An 18,730-nucleotide genomic window follows, 5' to 3' on the forward strand; every position below is an offset into this window, starting at 1 on the left:
AAGTGCCTTCTCTTTGCCAGACACAGTACTTCTGGGTGCTTTGCACACACACTGTTTCATTTCCTTCTCATAAGAACTCTCTATTGCTCATTTTGCAGAGGAAGGAACTGAAAGACTGAATTACTCAACCCAAAGTTACCTGGCCAGCTTTAAAAAGTGGAGACAGGATTTGAATTCCATTCTTCCTCAAGCCAAAATCTTCAGCCTTTCTCCCAAACACGAAGAGGCCATCTATAGGCAGAAAGTGATATTCTTGGCCACATTTATTCTTCACTGACATCTCTGTGTATATTTCCAGGAATCTCCTCCAGGCCTGGCACTGGTCCCTACATTGCTGGCCACAACCTAATAAAGGCTCACGCTGAGGCCTGGCATCTGTACAACGATGTGTACCGCGCCCGTCAAGGTGGCATGATTTCCATCACCATCAGCAGCGACTGGGCTGAGCCTAGAGACCCCTCCAACCAGGAAGACGTGGAGGCCGCCAGGAGATACGTTCAGGTCTGTTCTTCCTCTGGGCATTGTTCTTACTCTTGCTCTTTTCCCCTCCTGTCACGATCTAATGGAAACAGAATTAGACTGCGAAACAAAGATTTAGGAACTAGGCCCTGCGTTGCTATTACCTTATTCTGTGCCCTTGGGAAAATCATCTAAACTTTTTGTACTGTAGTCTTCTCATCTTTGAAATGGAGGTGACCTAACTACCTCATAGGTTTGCTGTGATGAAAGTTCTTTGGGGTTGTTTTCTTTCAAGTCTTAAAAAAATAATTTATACATATAGCTCTTACTGGATGCAACACTGGCTTGAAGCTAAATAACAGAAAGAAATTCTGCCTTTTCAATCTGGTTTGACTATAGGAGCTAATAGAACTGGGCTGCAATGTCACATTTCGCCTCTAGGTGTCACCATCTGATTTTACTTACTCTGCCTAAGAATTACCTTAAGTTGGGGGCTTTAGGTTATGTGAAACTCATTAGCGCCCCGAATTTTCCATGAGCTTCACATAAGGATATGCATCTTTTGGTCATGGAATTTTGCTCCTGGGAAGTGGAAGCACAAGTAAGCAGGTCCCAACAACACGGCCCACCCTTATTTCAGCCTGGGCCCCTGCAAGACGAGAGAGAGAACGGTGCTCTTCATGCCATAGCTTTTCCCTGGCTCCTGCTACTGTCTCTGAAGAGGTCTGAAGGCACCCTCTCCCATGTTTCAGCATCAGGAAAAAAAAGCAAGCTTCTCTCTCTCTCCAGATTGCTCCCCACTTTTAAAGGCTCTGAGGAGGAGTCCGGAAACTGTGGCATTTCTGAAAGGACACCAATGGCCTTGGTTTGCCAAATTCTTCACAAACGAACTTGACAAAGGTGGTCAAATTAAAAAGTGCAAACAAGAACTTAATGTCCCATTTGCTAGCCAGCTAGGGGGAAGGCCTTGGAACAAAATTAATTCATTACCTCATTTCAGACTCACAGAACTGGTGAGTTAGAGCAATAATTTGTTTTCTGAAATCAAAACAAACCTCAGGAAATGTTAGGCTGTAGTCTCATTATCACAGCTCGTCCATGAACTGTGATCCTGCAGCTCAGGACTATGATATGTATGTCCCCTAATAAAATCAGCTTCCACAGAAACAATTTCTCACCTCAGAGTGAACTGAAGCTTCTTTTACCAGAGTGAGTATGTTCCAAGCCTCATCTCTGACTGGGAATGGAAGGCTGTCCTCAACCCACATTTCAGGGAGTAGCCAGCAGGTGAGGGGAGGATGTCGAGACAGAAGAAGCCTCTCAGGACCCACAGCGTCATAGCACTTGGTTGCCACATACACCCCCTAAGGGTAAGGATGGCCTGGACCTCATTCAAGAAAACAGACTGAAAAGTTCCTCACTTTGCGAGTCCAAAACCCATGAAGAATCATCCTTTGCCTGGGCAACCAGCCTTGCACCTGGTTCCTCCCAGAGGTTCTGGTGGGTCCTTAGGCGTGAGGACGGGGAAGGACCTGCTCTGTGGTAAGAGAGGAAATCAGGGCCTGGAGGCTTGGGGTCTCTCCCCCTCTTCTGCAGGACCCTCCTAAGGGCAGCCAGCCGCATTTGTCAAGTCCAGGGCCAAATCGGTTCACATCCCTCAAGCTACAGTGGGTGAGAACATTGCCCTTCCCACAGTGAGCTCCCAGCGGGGTGACAAGACCTGTGGGCATTTGAGCTGCAATATGGGAACAGCCGCAGAAGAGAGGCACGCTTCATACTGGGTTGGGGAGAAGGGGCCCTGGGGTCAGCGACGCCTGAGCCGGGAGCTCCGGTCTCCTGTGGGCCCGCCTGTTAATGCCGGCACTGACTGTTCCCCCTTAACCCCACCCGCAGTTCATGGGAGGCTGGTTCGCACATCCGATTTTCAAGAATGGGGATTACCCCGAGGTGATGAAGACACGGGTCCGTGACAGGAGCTTGGCGGCAGGCCTCAACAAGTCTCGGTAGGTCCTGGCGCTGCCACGCACTCAGCCATGAGAGCTGGGAGGATGTCTGCTCTGTGGTGCCCAACTGAGGCTCCTGGGTGTATGGCACAGTGACGAGAGCATGGCTGTTGGGGTCAGAGAGGCGTGTCTTAGGCGTGTCTGAGCTTCCTTGCTTGCCGGGAAGATTACACGCGAATGTGTATGTGAATTGCTTAGCCCAGGACCTGGCATGGCTGTGACAGGCAGTTAAGACAAAAGGCAGTTGCCTTTATTATTATTCTTCAGAATAGCCAGGAAATCCGTCCCCAGGGCACCTACTTCTTAGCGACCCACCATCTCACTCCGAGGACAAATTCCCCAGCTCATCTTATCCTATTTCATCACCTTAGGAGTGAATGTGGGTAGCAATGGGTGACTCTTAGCCGAGTGCTTTTTGTCCTTTGGCCAGTGGGTGGCAATGGTTTGCACCGAGGCAGTCCTACTTCCGTCAAGGAAGTAACAGCAACGTCAGCAACAGCTAACATTGATCCATCTTCTGTGGGCACTTTCACTCCTATTTAAAGATGAGTAAGCTGAAGCACAGAGATTATGGCAAGACTGCCCAGCTGTTCAGTGATGGAGCTGGGATTTGAAAGCAGGCTGACTGCAGGGCCCGTGCTCGTTTAAGAGTCGTCCGGCTGGGGATTTAGAGGTGTGGCGTGGGGAAGGGGACGCAGTGCCCTGGCCTTCTGGGAACACACCCACAAGCTCTAAGGTAGCTCATGTGACCATAAGAAGGGGAGGCTAGGGTAAAACTTCAAAAGGCAAGCATTCCTAACACAGCCTTTGAGTCTTATACCTGTGAGGATGAAATAATCCATCCTGGCCCTTAAAACGCACGTGTGTGCTGGCCTGGTTAGGGTTAAGTCCTGCTGAGCCAAAAGGTCTGATCTGTCAACCCTGGTCTCCAACAAGCAAGTGAGTGCTCCAGTCCATTAACACAACCTTGCTGAGCACCTACTGTGTACCCAGGCCAGGGCCAGGCCCGGCAAGGTCCACACAAAGAGGGGGTTCCAAATATGGTTCCTCAAGTGCTGACACACTGGCTGGGAAGACAGTGACCTTCATCACTCCAAGGAATTCTATTCCCCAATTTCTTCATGCAAGGAAAACTCAGAGGAGATCAGGGCAGGCTGGGTAGACCCAGGAGACTTCACGGACAAGACAGGACATCAGCTGAGCCTGGGCCTTGAGAAGGAACAGCATTTGGGAGAGCAGAGGCCCTTCCATCCAATGGGGAGGCGTGTGAGCACCGGCCTAGAGGTCGGAATGAGTGGGACACCTGCAGCTGGAATTCGGGAGACTTGGCCCAGTAGCGGTGGGAGGGCCAAGGCCACATGGTGCCGGGCCTGGAGGCCGAGCACAGGGGCTCAGCCTTGACGCCACGGGACCTGAGGAACCCCTGCTGGCTCCTGAGCGGGGAAATAAAGGCGTGGGCACGGGGGCTTAGTTTTGCCCCAGTATTTCAGAAACCCCAGGGAGGGAAGGTTCTTCCCCAGGTTAATGGTAGCAGAAAGGTCAAGGTGAGGTGTCAGGCACCTAAGCAGGGCATTCTCTAGGCAACCCTAAACCTGCAGCATGTAGTCAGGATTTGGCTGAGATGAACCTCTAAGTGTTGCACACAAGTGCATGTTGATTGAATTGTATAGAAAAGTCTCACTAAGAATACATGGAAAGAATGTCTACATGTGTATAACTGAGTCACTTTGCAGTACGGCAGAAATTGGCACTACACTGTACATCAACTATACTTCAATTAAAAAAAAAAAGAATACAAGGAAAATGTTCCACCAGATGTTTAAAAAGAAAGTGCAGGGCTTCCCTGGTGGTGCAGTTGTTAAGAATCCGCCTGCCAATGCAGGGGACACGGGTTCGAGCCCTGGTCCGGAAAGATCCCACATGCCGCGGAGCAACTAGGCCCGTGTGCCACAACTACTGAGCCCGCGAACCACAACTACTGAAGCCTGTGCGCCCAGAGCCCGTGCTCCGCAACAAGAGAAGCCACCGCAATGAGAAGCCCGCGCACCGCAACCAGAGAAAGCCCGCTTGCATTAACGAAGACCCAACACAGTCAAAAATAAGTTAACTAATTTTTTAAAAAGTGCAGTGAAATCATGTGAGCAGAAAAGTCCAAGTCTCAAAAGTTCAGTCAATTCAATTTGTAAAAGTATTTCCCCTACTAATGAGGATGACTTTGGAGAAAAACAGCACGCCTAAACAAACCACAGTAAAAACTTGCAACAGGAAGAGAGAGAGGGAGGAGAGGTCTGTGGTCTGGTAGAAGGAGGCTCAGGTGCCTTCAGCAGCAGCTGGGAGGGCCTCTCCTTGCTCCCAGCCAGAGGCCCGTAGTCACCTCCAGGTACCTGAGTTTAGAGCCCTCCACCAACACCCCACAGCACGTTCTCTTCCCAAACCCCACGTCCTTAATGGCCCTTTCCTTCCAGGCTCCCTGAGTTCACAGAGAGTGAGAAGAGGAGGATCAACGGCACCTATGACTTTTTTGGGTTCAATCACTACACCACTGTCCTGGCCTACGATCTCAACTATGACTCTTGGATCTCTTCCTTCGATGCAGACAGGTAAGGAAGGGTGCCTGGAACAATCTTTGGAAAAGACAGCAAAGTGCTCCTCTTCTCTCACTTAGAGGCCTGTACAGCCTCTGAAACTGCCTCCTCATGCTGTGTATCCTGGGGTTTTTGCAAGATGAGCCCCATCTCCTGAGATACCTAAAAGAACCTCTATCAGTCAGATAGTAATTCAGGCTAGGGTTTCCAAGATGCTTTCCATTTAAAAAGCAGACAGGCTTAAGAGTTTTTAAAAACATGAAAAAAAGGTTTTTTTTTCTTTCGGTTTTCTTTTTTCATCAGATTTGTTTCACTTACCAGATGTTATTTCAGTCAAAATAACAAGCTTCTTTTTTCCTTTTGAGGGTAAAGGTTAAACTATTATTTCTGTATTACAAATAATATATGTTCACAGTAGAAACACTGGAAAGCAAGAACAGGAAATTCTTGTGTCATTTCAGAAGTATGTGTGTGTGTGTATGGGTGTACTACCTCTCTATATATTTATATTATATACAGTTTATATAGTATATAGTTATACAGAAATGTTTATTACAAAAAATCAGGATTATTATGTGTGCACACTGTTTTGTCCCTCTTCTGACAAAGCATCTTTCCCCATCAGTAGCTGTGACTCTGTCCGGGTTCTTTCTTTGGAAACAAGCGCTGACATCCCCACTGCATCCTGCAACCACCAGAGTCAGGCTTGCTGAGCAGGGCTGAGAGGCCTCCCTGCTGGTCCCCGTTCACACACCCACTCGACTCTTGCTGCCTCATGGGTCCTGGGACTGTCTCCCCAGGCACCTGTGCTCAAGCTTATGAAACGCCCCACATGCAGTTCAGGTGAACAATAAATCCAGCTCCTGATAAAACGCAACAGTTTTTTTTCCTGAAGGATTTGGACGTTAAGAAATATCTAAATGGCTGTTCCTCCTAATGAAATGCATGAGCTTCTGTGCACCCCCGCAGAGCTCCCTCTGGCACAACCTGATGCCCTCTCCTTGCCCATCGCTGGAGAGAGAGGAAGGGTCTTGGGCACTTGAGGCAGGTCCCAGCATATCTACCCCATCATCACATGAATGGAGGCCCAAATACTGGTGCCTGTGGCTGTGCCTGTGGCCTGCGGGTGGCGTCGACCAGACGTAGGTGACTCAAGGGCGCCTCTTCTCTGAAGACAGCACTCGCATCCCATGGGAGATTACGGTAAGGGAAGCTCAGAGCCCTTTCACATCTAGTGTGAGGTGTGGCCTGTTAACAGAGCCGTGGAGGGTTAGATCCATGAGTAAGACCATTCCTCTGTACAGGTAGAAAGCAGAACAGAGAGCTTAGGTGGCCTGTCCAAAGTTACACCAGCACTGACTGATGCCACTACAACTAGTGAAAAGAGAATCCGAGGCCTTTTGACCCTTCTAGGTGTAGCTACGACTCTCGAGTCTAGGCAAAAATCTAGGTTTTCTTCCAGTGTAAATCCTGTTTTGTGCAGAGGGCCTCTTGGGATTTACAAATCGAGACCTAAACCTTAGCGTTTTAACTCGTAGGGGAGTTGCCTCCGTCACAGATCGCTCTTGGCCAGACTCTGGCTCCTTCTGGCTGAAGATGACACCTTTCGGCTTCAGGAGGATCCTGAACTGGTTAAAGGAGGAGTACAACAACCCCCCGATCTACGTAACAGAAAATGGAGTGTCCCAGCGGGAAGAATCAGACCTCAACGACACTGCTAGGATCTACTACCTCCGCAGTTACATCAACGAGGCGCTCAAAGGTATGCCAGGCCCCCGCCCTTCCTCCAAGTGCACCTTTCACTGCTGGAAACAAACATATGCTAACGTCTGCAGTCAGGGCAGTACTACATCCACAAGCCCGAGGTGAGAAAGATGAGGTTTCTAGCTCGTTTTGGGTTTAAGCCTTTGGGGCTGCACACTAAGAGTCTTCCTTCCTAGATATAAGCTCAGCAAGCAAACCCTGTTGCCTGATACAGCTAAGACCCGAGTTCTTGGCCTGTCATTTGCTCTGCTTGATCCTCTGGTGTCAATGCCCCTGAACAGCAGTGCCCTCCTGAGGACAGTCTGGGTGGGGGCCACATGGAATGGGCTGGAGGGGTTGTCTGTATGATCTTTTGTTCCCCAAGCAAAAGTTTGAGGCCCTTAGCTCAGCAGAACAACCTGGGATGGGACTATGACACAGAAACGGTAAGTAATGCTGAGTAAAAGAAAATGAGCAATGCAGCAGCAAAAAGAAACGATTAGAAAATCTTATTCCAGACAAAATATTTTTCTATAGGGAAGAGCATTAACACTCTAAGGCTCTGTCCAAGACCAATAACCCATGATGTGAAGACAAGGGGGATTACACATGACCCAGGAGGATTAATTTAGTCTCTACCCATGTTCCTGACTCCCATTCAGGGCTGAGCCTTTCTAGAAAATGCAAGAGCACCCATGGAGGACCAGCTAACGATTCCTGCATGCAAAGGGTGGGCAGCTCTCTTAAAGAGCTGAAAAAAGCTCACCTTGACCTGCATGCAGGGACCGTAGGAAAGCTGTGGGCAGGCATGGCCTCAGTAGGCCTGGTGGAAAGGTGTCTTGGGAAGACCAGGGAAGCTCAAGCTGGGGCCTGTCTTTGGGCAGCTGTGCAGGATAAGGTGGACCTTCGAGGATACACGGTTTGGACTCTGATGGACAACTTTGAGTGGGCCACAGGCTTCGCAGAGAAGTTCGGTGTGCATTTCGTGAACTATACTGACACTTCTCTGCCAAGGATCCCCAAAGCGTCGGCCAAGTTCTACGCCTCCATAGTCCGGTGCAACGGCTTCCCTGACCCCGCTGCAGGGCCACACCCTTGTCTGCAGCAAGGTGAGACGTGGCACTGGGAGGGACAAAAGCCAGAGGGTGAGGGGCGAGGGGGCCTGTTTCTATTTTCTTCTAGTTTACTACCCTCCTCTCTGCCTCTCCATCCCCTTCATTCATTCAACCAACATTTCTGTTCTTTGAATGCTCCAGACATTCTTAGGATGGAACAAAGGAATTAGGGTTAAAGTTACATCGAGAAACTAGGCCCTGGTCTGGCAACAGCAGGTCTAGATTCTTGTCCCAGCCCTACCACTAACTTGCTGTGCAGCCTTAGGCAAGAAACTAAGCGAACGCTGGGCCGATGCAAGGATCAAACACCGTGCCTGGCACAATGTAAGGTGGCCAATGTTTGCTGAGTGACTGAAAAAGTATAAAGTACTATACAAATTAAGAGACAATTATCCAGTATAGATTATACTCTAATCACTCAGAGGGATGCTTCAAAACTAAAATGACGTGACTTCCTTCAGAGGCTCATAACTCAGTGTGAAGGATTCGTATCGTCACCTCCGCAACATGCTCACCCTGTAGCTTCTCTACCGCAAGGATCTGGCTCGGGCTTAATCTAGGTTAACATACATCTGATAACTCCGTCTGTACCAATGCACACACTGCCTCTGTTGTCCTCTCCTAGATGCTGAGCCCACCGCCAGCCCCATGAGAGAAGAGGACGTTCAGTTCCTGGGGCTCAGGCTGGGTACAACAGAGGCCCAGACAGCACTGTATGTACTCTTTGCTCTAATGCTTCTTGGAGTCTCTGGTGTGGCATTTCTGTCCTACAAGTACTGTAAGCACTCCAAGCAAAAGCAAACACAACCAGGTGAACAGGAATTGAGCCACAGTTCTTCACTCTGACCTCAAGTTACCACCTCCTCCAGTTCTGCAAAATAGGCCTAGTTTCTTTGAAGCCTTTGCCACCTCCAGGACCAATGAGGATCTTATAATTTACCCATAACAGAGTTTGTAAAAGTCTCTGCACTATTAGATACTAATTAAACTTGAAGGATTTCAAGTCTCTGATTAAAATGGAAATATCTCCACCTTGCCTCAGTATCAGGAATTCACGTGCGCATTAGATGACCCTGCGAGTGGCTCTTGTGGAAATAAGTAGATACTGAATGCGTCTACTGGTTCTGTGAGCCACTGAACTGGGCTGTTTTAATTTTCAGAGATTTTAAAGGCAAAAACATTAGTAAGAACCATATCAATCCTTTTCATAAAAATTCAACTGCAATGTCACCTCCTGCCCTCTCTTCAGGCTCCCTCCCAGACGCTTACCTTGTGTTCCTCAGAAACTAAAAAAGGTGCTATTAACTGTGTCCTGTCTATCTTCTATGGGTGCTTCTCCTTGAGAAGGCAGGTTCCACAGAAGTTATGACTGTCCGCTTGTATAGCTTCACCACAGTAATCCTCTGCTGTTAGCTTTTGGAGGCCAGAGGGCCACGTCTCAGTGTCCCTGGCAGGCACATTTTGGAGACAGGGCAGAGGAAACACACCCGCTGCATTTGTGTGCTCATTCACAAAACATATGCTGAGTAGCAGCGAGTCTTTATCAATGCCCCTTGGAGGTGCTAATCAGACAGTCACAGTATGGAACACTCAAACTTGTTTAGTCTATATATTCTTCCTAGATATCTGGGAGAAAGTTTTTTTTTAAAATAGAGCAGTTTTCAATTGGTTTTAAAAGGCCAATCACACTCGAAATTTTGCTTCTTATAAGTGTTCCTTACCTGAATTGTATCTATAGAAAATTCCTATCAAAATGTTCCACTGCCGTGGGCCCCAACCTGACAGTCAGAATTGCAGGGCACAAGCATTTTTCTCCTACCAATAGACAGAAAAAGTTTATCAGATGGGGTGAAGATGGTTCTAAAAGTGATATCAGAGACATTCGTATAAGCTTTCAATTATACCTAAAGTCAATATAACTTTTTTTTTGGTGGGGGGGCCAGGACATGAAAAAGAATAATATAAAGTTTCACATGAAACAAACTTGAGAAAAGATCCAGGATAAATCTGGGGGGAAAAAGAATATAAAATATATTATAAAACTAGTTATAAAAAGTAGTTTTGAAACAGAGAGAATAGAAAGATCAACAAAGGAAAAGAGAGCCGAGACAAACCAGCCATGCGTGGGAACAGGGTGCATGACAGAGGCGGCCTGCCAAATCAGGGGCGGGGGGCAGGTGGATGATGGACCACTCCATACATTGAGGTGGCTCACAGGTTAGCTCTTGAGGATGTTAGCCACAGGCGGGGAAAGGGAGCCACATCCCTTACTCGGATACAAGATGTAAATGTAAAAAAATGAAACCACGAGAATGCTAGAATAGATGGGTAAATTTTTTTTAAATTACTTTCTGAAATGGGAAAAGTATTTTATAATCAAGACTTAAGACCCAGAGGCCATAAAGAAAAACGCTGATACAGGACCACATAAAAATTCTGGCAAGAAATTACCATCAACATACTCATCAAAAGATGAACATGGAGAAGATATGTATAGCATATGCTAGACAAAGGGCTAACTTTCTTAATATACGTGAAATTGTTATAAATCAGTAAGAAAAAGATGATAAACACAAAATGAAAACACAGGCAGTTCTCAGAAAATAAATCAAAATAACCAATAATATTAAAAGATGCTCACCTTCATTCAAAATCAACACAATGCATATAAAATGCATACAGTTTTTCATTTATCATGTTGACAAAGATGCAAAAGTATAATACAGTGCTGCCAAGGATGTGGGGAAATCAACATCCTCCTGTTAGCTGCTGTAAATTCACAGAGCCTTTACAGGAGGCAATTCCCCAGCATTTTTTATAATCCAAACTGCAAACACCCTTTGACTCAGTGACGTTCAAGTATACTTCCACAGCTAAGAAGACACCTTCCCAAAGATGTTCACTGTAGCAATGTTTGTAATAGAAAAACAAACACAAGCACAAAAACTGTAATAACCAATGAACGCAACCAGAGAATGGGTAAGTTTATCAAGTGAAATGCTTTGCAGCCATTAATGAGAATGAGGTAGCTATGTGTTGATGGGGAAAGATCTTCAAGACTGTGTACGTAAAAAAGCAAGATGCAGAGTAGTATATATATAATATGATCCCATTTATTTAAAAAATAAAGATTACATATTTGCTTATGTATGCATAAAATTTTTCTGAAAACTACAAAAGAAACTGTTAATAGAGGTTACTTCTGGGGACTAGAACTGGGGATAGGATACAAAGAGGAAGATGTCATTTTATAGCCTTCCATACGGTTTTGAATTTACCATGCACACTTTTTAAAATATAAAATTGATGAAGGATCCTCTTACTCAAAGACTGAATCATTCTTTTATGTACGTTTCTCTAAGAATCTCTATTTGATTTTTTTTCAAGGCAAACTTGGTTTTTTATTCACATATTGCTATGTTTTTAAAGACGACAAACCTTTACTGAAATGGGATGCTTGCTGGAGATGTTTCTTTTTCAAGCTTACTTTTTAAATTATGGAAGTAATTTCATTACAGAAAATTGAGAAACATATAAGGATGCAAAAAAGAACTAAAATTATATATAATCACTCTTACCACCATTAACGTTTGGTGCGTTTTCTTTACATTATGTTAATACATAGTACTACCTCTATATAAAATGTGTTTATAAAGCTGAGATCATACTGTACCTACAGCTCTGTATCCTGCTTTTTTCCCGGAACGCATAACAGGTACTCAATAAATACGTTAAACTGAATTGTTCAATTAGTATTGTGCCATTTCTCCTCAGCAAAAGTTAATTCTGCAGAAGGCATTTAGCTGGTTTCTAATTCTGAAGTAAAATAAATAAAACTTAACATGTTTATACCTAACTTTTGCCTGCATTTATGGTCATTCCTTCAAAAAACGTATTAGATCAAAGAGCATGAAATATTTAAGGTTTCTGACAATGTTTTTCAGAAAGATTATCCCAGTTTTCATTCCTACTAACAACGTACCTGGTCTCACTGTTTCCTTGCCAACACTATTACCATTTTTTAAAGTCACTGTTACTTCATTGGTGAAAAACGAAGTTTGCTCTGGGAAAATTTCTTCCTCCCATTACAAAATAAAGTCAGAGTCCTTCTATCCCAATCTAAACACAAAAGATTAGAAGAGGAACAGTCAAACTTACTCCCTCTTTCAAACATTCTTAGTGTCTCCACCACCATAAACATATAGTAGCACATTAGTCAGATTAAGAACCTAAAATTCTTAAGAATAACCAAATGAGCAAGAGGCAGATCTTAATTCCCTACTTCTTGTCCTACAATACAGGTACTTCAATTCTTTGAAGAGTGATTATCATTATTGAGAGCAAAACTTCAGTATAAAGGTGACAGAGAACTAGTTGTAGACCAGCAGTTGTTTTGTCCGATGAGAACAAAGACCATAACATTATGCAAACAAAGCAATGCCTCCCTGAATTAGGAGAGACAATAACATAGCATCGGTGTGTGTCAGAAAATTTCTTCCTGCAGTGATATTTAAGATAAGGTGGTCACCTCCTTTCCTGGGATAGTTCCAGGGCAGTACAGTGGGGTAGGGGGGTATCAGAGACACATGACCTCCACACAGCCCTGTGCAACAAAAAGATGCTAGGATAACAAAACTTAAAGGAAAGATAAGATCATTCTGATTTTTGGAAAAGATTTTTTTATTCAGTGTTTAAGATTAAAAACTACAAGATTTTGCTTGCAGCTGATGAGCAAGAAGAGAAAAGTTAAACCCAAATTATCATCTGATTGGCTAGTTAAAACGCTCTGACTCAAAATCAAATTATTCAGTTACTTTGTGTGGGCTGAGGAGTTCTGGAGCAAAACAGCCCTAAACAAAACATATCATCTGAGAGCACAGGGCTAATGGGCATATGAAATACTAAACAAGAAAGCTGATAAAGGGAGGCTGTCGCAGACCTTTTGTTATTTTAGGCTTCTAGCAGTTGGTTACCATATACAAGGACCTAGCAGCCAGTTATTTTATCTCTTGACTTGTCTGAGGTTAAACAACTTTAACCCACTAAGCAGGAATAAAGAGACATTTTGTAGATGAGTTGGAAAACATAAAGCAGTCCCACTTCTCCAGCAGAATTTTAGTTGAATTAAATCGTAAGAGAAACAATGATTACTGCACATATTGTACTTGTCACACTACATCTGTTGAGTAGAATTTCCGTTCCAAGTGTTGTTTTCATCTTCACCATCGTCTTGAGTCCTCAATCTGTATATCTTGCCCTCCTTTTTAAAGTCTTCCCCCCGTTTCTCCAGCACTCTTTTTCTGACTGGTTCCCTGAAATAACAAAAGAGGGAGGAAAGAAGAAGATGATATAAAATGAAAACAGCAGTAACACAAAGCCATTTCTTTTAAACTGCCATTAGTATAGTTTAAGAAAAGTCCACAGAGATCATTATATCTACTAATGCAGTACTAGACTTTATACATTTTTGGTGGTGTAACTTCATCTGTTCTCTAAGCCAAACTAGTCACATCATGTTGTCCATGTATTTCTTGGTGACTCACTAAGTTTTAGAAGACTGGGACCACTTGCCAACTAAATCTTTCCTTTATTATTTATGCAAGCTGATGTATCTACTAAAATATTTATTTATAACTTACACAACACCCTAGAGGCTATCCCAAACTCCAATCATAGCTTAATATACAGAAATGGTCAGTTAGCAATTTTCAATCCTGTCAGAATCTTTTAAGAGTGATTTATTTCTGCATGGACAATTTAGAACAAACAGTTCTTCATCTGAAAATGGAAAGGAAACAGGTGAAATTTACACTAATACATTCTCCAACACTGGAGGGGAAGAGAGAGAGAAAAACAAAAACCAGTGGTGGAACACGAAGCTTCACCTGCTCGGATATACATTCATCCCATCCTTTGCCCCAACCCAAGACCTTTTCCCTTACCTGAAATAAATTTTTGAAACCCACACAGCAAGCTCTTCTATATGACAGTAATTCAGGATGAAATGCTTCCATTCATTGCTCAGTAAGAGCTCTGAAATTCAGACCTAACAAGACCTAGTTTGAATGCTGTTCTAAAACTAGATAGAGAACAATTTCTCTGTCCCCACTTGAGTAATGTACTTGTCTTCCTGCTTAATAGTTAAGAAAGAAATAAAGGCTGCATCAGCCCAGTCACAATGTTAACACAAATTGTCATCTAGAGAGTCAACAGCACACAAGATGAGGGATCTCCTTACAGCAGACAAAGGCAAGGATTTTCATTACTTACCACATATGATTGGTGTGAGGATTTGCTATTAATGGCCCAATAAAGTATTGAACAATACTAGGTATATATTGTAATAAACTGTGCTATTAATTATTAGAAGGGGGTATAATCTCGAATTCTAAGAAAATAATTCCTGTAAACCTCTTTCAAATATGTAGAATTTTAACAGAGGTATGAGCTAAGATCATTAGTGTTGTCTATCAGTATTACCATTCAAACCTTGGCCATCTCCAACAAAAGTAAGGCCTCTTGGTTAAGGAACTAGTCCAAAATAACTCTCTGAAGAGTTACTTCATTTTCAAGTGAACATCCAGTTTGGTCCTTCTCTGAATGACCCAGAGGAGGCAGTTAAATTATCTACAGCACAATGATCCCTCTAAAGTAATCATACAAGATGACTGTAAGAAATTAATGAAGTATCTTGTCAGACAAAACATGGGTAACAAGAAAAGATATTACTGTTTAGACCTGAAAAAAATATGCCTTTTGTTATGGGATAAAGAGAATTCAATAAATGAAATAATAAAATCAGTAGCAGTGAAAGTTGCTTTCCATGGAATAGGTTTTAGAAAGATGGCTGAGAGAACTCAGGTATTGAGCTTCCCAGAACATGTTGGGTTTTCCCCCTTATACAGAGAAAAGGCAAAGTATCCATAACAAAATTTTTCATTTTGAATAAGGCATTGGGCATTACTAACATATTTTGCAAATGGGGAAAATACAAACAAATACCTTTTTTCTGAGTTGCCAGACGATGCAAGGTTTGAGGATTCCAATGACGCTGCTCTCACCGAGGTCTGTGCAGGAGGAGGATTACTGAATAAGAAGTTGCTAATCAATCTCCAGATGGCAAGGAATGGGTAAAGTACTGTCCCCAAGAATGTCCAAAAGTCGCCACTGGAAGAATGTACCATGGATGTAGTTGGTCTTCCTGCCTAAAAATTAAGAAAGAACCTAGATAAAGACAACATCGGCCCAACCACATCACACTCAAGGTTCCAGATAAACTTTTTTACCTGGAAAAGTCCTGTGGATTTTAGTTTACTGCAAGAAGGTAAAATTGCCATCTTTTGCTGTTTTTCAAGTGTGTAAACTTCTAGGAACTCCTGGAGCTCTTTTTCTTTAAAGGAGTAATTACAACACAGAAACTGGAAAGTAGTTTCTCAGTGAAATGAACCAATTATTTTGAAGAGAACTAAACTTTTGTAATGAAATTAACAAGTTTGATTTTAAAAGTCTTTCTTAATGATTTTTAAAAAGGGAAAGGTTTCAGATCTCAATGAATACAACTAATCCTGATTACTGGAGGACTGTTTTAGGTGTGGGGCTAAAGCTCAGATCTGGGTAAGCTACAGTAGTCCCCCTGCTTACCTGCAGGGGATACTTTCCAAGACCCCCAGTGGATGCCTGAAACCATGGATAGTACCAAACACTAAAGATACTATGTTTTTCCCTATACATACATACCTGTGATAAAGTTTAATTTATAAATTAGGCACAATAAGGGACTAGCAAAATTGCCAGCATCATCAGTCTTGAGCTTTGGAGCCATTATTAAATAAAATTAGGGTTCCTTGAACACAAGCACCGCAATATTTCGACAGTCTATCCAATAACCAAGAGGGCCAGAAAGCGACTAATGAGCAGGTAACATACAGAGCATGGATACGCTGAACAAAGGGATGATTCATGTTCCAGATGGGACAACACACCATTTCATCACACTACTCACGACGGCCCGCAATTTAAAGCTTATGAATTGTTTATTTCTGGAATTTTCCATGTAATGTTTTCAAAGTGCGGTTGGCCACGAGTAACTGAAAGCACGGAAGGAGAAACTGCAGGTTTGGGGGCACTACTATATACTAACCAAGATATGGAAGAACCAAGCTCTCATCCCAGCTCTGGCACTTAAGGTGGCACCTTGGCAAAATTATTTAAGGTTCTGAGCCTTTTTTTTAATCAGAGATTAAAATATTGTTAGGATCAGATGGGATTAATATGTTTAAAAATGAATGTTATTTTTAGATTAAAATGTTTTTTTAAAAATTGGTAAACAGTACTCATATACTCATACATAAATAAATGACACCAAGTCAGTAGATTAGGCAGATATTCTACATTTCTTTTCCTCTCCTACTGGTCGTTTTTTGTACATGAAAATAGGTGAGGGAAAAAGCTGAAAATTTATATTGTGTCTCACTAGCAATACAAATATAAAGCCCAGGATAATGGAACAATAAACTGATCTAACATTTTTTGATAATTTGGACTTTAATTACCCACAGTACACTTTTCACCTTCCCTTCCTCTAATTATAAGAAAAGATCAAGAGCAGAACAAACAGGACTATAAGAATAGAAAAAATATATATGCATATACATACTGGCAACAGTACCACTGAAGCACTTGGGGCAAGTTCCAAATCCAGTAATTTCTTTTTATAATCTTCTTTGGTAAATTCCCTCCTGGGAAACATTGTTGCTAATGAAAAATTACCGTAAGTGTTGCCAACAGTCTGTAACATAACAATAAGTTTTAAAACCTTACAGTGGAACCTTTTTAAAGTAAGATATTACAAACGCATATGCATCCAAAATGACTGCTTTAATTTTAAAAGTTCACTTAAATGTAAAATCAAAAAACATTTATAAAAACTTTGTGCTTCAAAAAATAGCTGAAGGCTATCAAATCCAAAGAGTACCTAAAAGCTTTTAAAACTCAAAAATGACCATGAGTGTTTCCCTGGTGGCACAGTGGTTGAGAGTCCGCCTGCCGATGCAGGGGACGTGGGTTCGTGCCCCGGTCCGGGAAGATCCCACATGCCGCGGAGTGGCTGGGCCCGTGAGCCATGGCCACTGAGCCTGCGCGTCCGGAGCCTGTGCTCCGCAACGGGAGAGGCCACAACAGTGAGAAGCCCGTGTACTGCAAAAAAAAAAAAAAAAAAGACCACGAAATAGCAAGAATATGTTTCCCAAGACTATATAAATATACTGAATAAAAATGAACAATTAGATATCTTAAGTATGACTGCAGTTTGCAATTAGAGTTTTCACTGTCCTTTGGCAAACTTACATTAATATCTCACAAATACCCATTTGGATTGTAGGTATTTTGTATTAAAAATCTGGAATAGACCAGAATTTCCCTCATATTATACATACGACAGGAGTTTTTGCCTCCTCCTTGTCTCAGTAAATGGTCCATAATCAACCCATATCACACACATAATCCCAGGTCCAGGAATTTACAGTGGGCAAGCATCACAGTCACTTTCACAATGTTAAATCACCTATACTTATAAAATCTTCCAAAGGAAGAGTCTAATTTCTGTTTTTTGTAATTTTTTTAAATTTTTATTTATTTATTTATGGCTGTGTTGTGTCTTCGTTTCTGTGCGAGGGCTTTCTCTAGTTGCGGCGAGCGGGGTCCACTCTTCATCACAGTGCGTGGGCCTCTCACTATCACGGCCTCTCTTGTTGCGGAGCATAGGCTCCAGATGCGCAGGCTCAGCAGTTGTGGCTCACAGGCCTAGTTGCTCTGCGGCATGTGGGATATTCCCAGACCAGGGCTCGAACCCGTGTCCCCTGCATTGGCAGGCAGACTCTCAACCACTGCGCCACCAGGGAAGCCCTGTTTTTTTGTAATTTTTTACTCTAGGTCATACTACCTCTCTCACTGTTCTCACTCAACATAAGGTCACAAAATTAGGTCACTGTACTGAGATGAAGTTCTAATAGGACTGATGCAATTAAAGATCTTTCTTTTTTACACATGTGATTCCCTCTTCACTTACCTGTGGCAGAAGCACCCCATTTGGGGAGGCCCTAAGTGGGGCTCCAAGACAAAAGAAGGATGAAAGAGGCTATCTGGAGTTGATTCTACTATAAAGCTTGGGGAAAGGGGTTATTAAAATAACTTTTTATACTGTCCAGCCAAGCTCACCAGTGGAAGAAGGCATATAACTTTTTAGGCATCCTTTTCTTGGGACCTATAAGTGAGATGGCAGACTAAATGCAGAAGAGGTCTAGCAGAAAAGTCTGAATCCTAATTTTAATCTTGAAGTGATATGTAAAACAAATACCAGTGCGTGTAATAAGCCTAGATCCTAAAGGACATCTGATGCCTCATTTTGAAAAAGTAATCAATCAGAGAATAAAAACTAACTGGAAAGTACTCATATCTTCTCTTCTAAGATGTCAGTTTCACCACCATTCAGATCTTGAACAAGGCCATGTTCTGGAAGTAAATTCCTGAAGAAGATACTTGTTGCCAAATAAAGATTATTGATCTTTAGGTTTGATCAACTGGCAGATGGTGGGAAAACTGCCAGCCCTAAAGCATTCTAAGCAACTTGCAGAAAATTCAGAGAGAGGACTAAGAAAAAATGCATCTTTTACAGAGGACAACTCCTTCAGATTAGACTTCTGGAAAATCACTCGCTTTTCATTCCTCCAACTGAATGTACTAAGCACTGAGAAAAGTTTCCAGAGTCTATTTTACAATAGCAGCAAATTCATCTTTTTACAGAACAAGCAGATATGCTGTTCCCATA

At 43.0% G+C, this 18,730-nt stretch overlaps 2 protein-coding genes across 3 annotated transcripts in view; one reads left to right on the forward strand and one right to left on the reverse strand.

Annotated features, from left to right (window-relative positions):
* LCT (lactase) overlaps window positions 1-8,751 on the forward strand; it is a gene marked incomplete at both ends in the record, with an annotated part of 50,941 nt that extends 42,190 nt beyond the window's left edge. Inside the window, 6 exons of the mRNA XM_082657763.1 lie at window positions 299-501; window positions 2,353-2,462; window positions 4,928-5,062; window positions 6,586-6,809; window positions 7,675-7,899; window positions 8,531-8,751. Coding sequence (XP_082513889.1) covers window positions 299-501; window positions 2,353-2,462; window positions 4,928-5,062; window positions 6,586-6,809; window positions 7,675-7,899; window positions 8,531-8,751 — 1,118 coding nt within the window. The remainder of the gene's footprint in view (window positions 1-298; window positions 502-2,352; window positions 2,463-4,927; window positions 5,063-6,585; window positions 6,810-7,674; window positions 7,900-8,530) is intronic.
* Window positions 8,752-12,567: 3,816 nt separating this feature from the next.
* UBXN4 (UBX domain protein 4) overlaps window positions 12,568-18,730 on the reverse strand; it is a 31,050-nt gene continuing 24,887 nt past the window's right edge. For both annotated transcript variants that reach the window (XM_082657765.1, XM_082657764.1), the window contains exons 11-13: window positions 16,562-16,693; window positions 14,908-15,110; window positions 12,568-13,217 (exon numbers count right to left, since the gene is read on the reverse strand). In XM_082657765.1, the coding sequence (XP_082513891.1) occupies window positions 13,079-13,217; window positions 14,908-15,110; window positions 16,562-16,693 (474 nt within the window). In that variant the 3' untranslated portion in view covers window positions 12,568-13,078. The remainder of the gene's footprint in view (window positions 13,218-14,907; window positions 15,111-16,561; window positions 16,694-18,730) is intronic.

This window comes from Grampus griseus (genome assembly GCF_964374135.1).
Source record: "Grampus griseus genome assembly, chromosome: 7".
Lineage (NCBI taxonomy): Eukaryota > Metazoa > Chordata > Mammalia > Artiodactyla > Delphinidae > Grampus > Grampus griseus.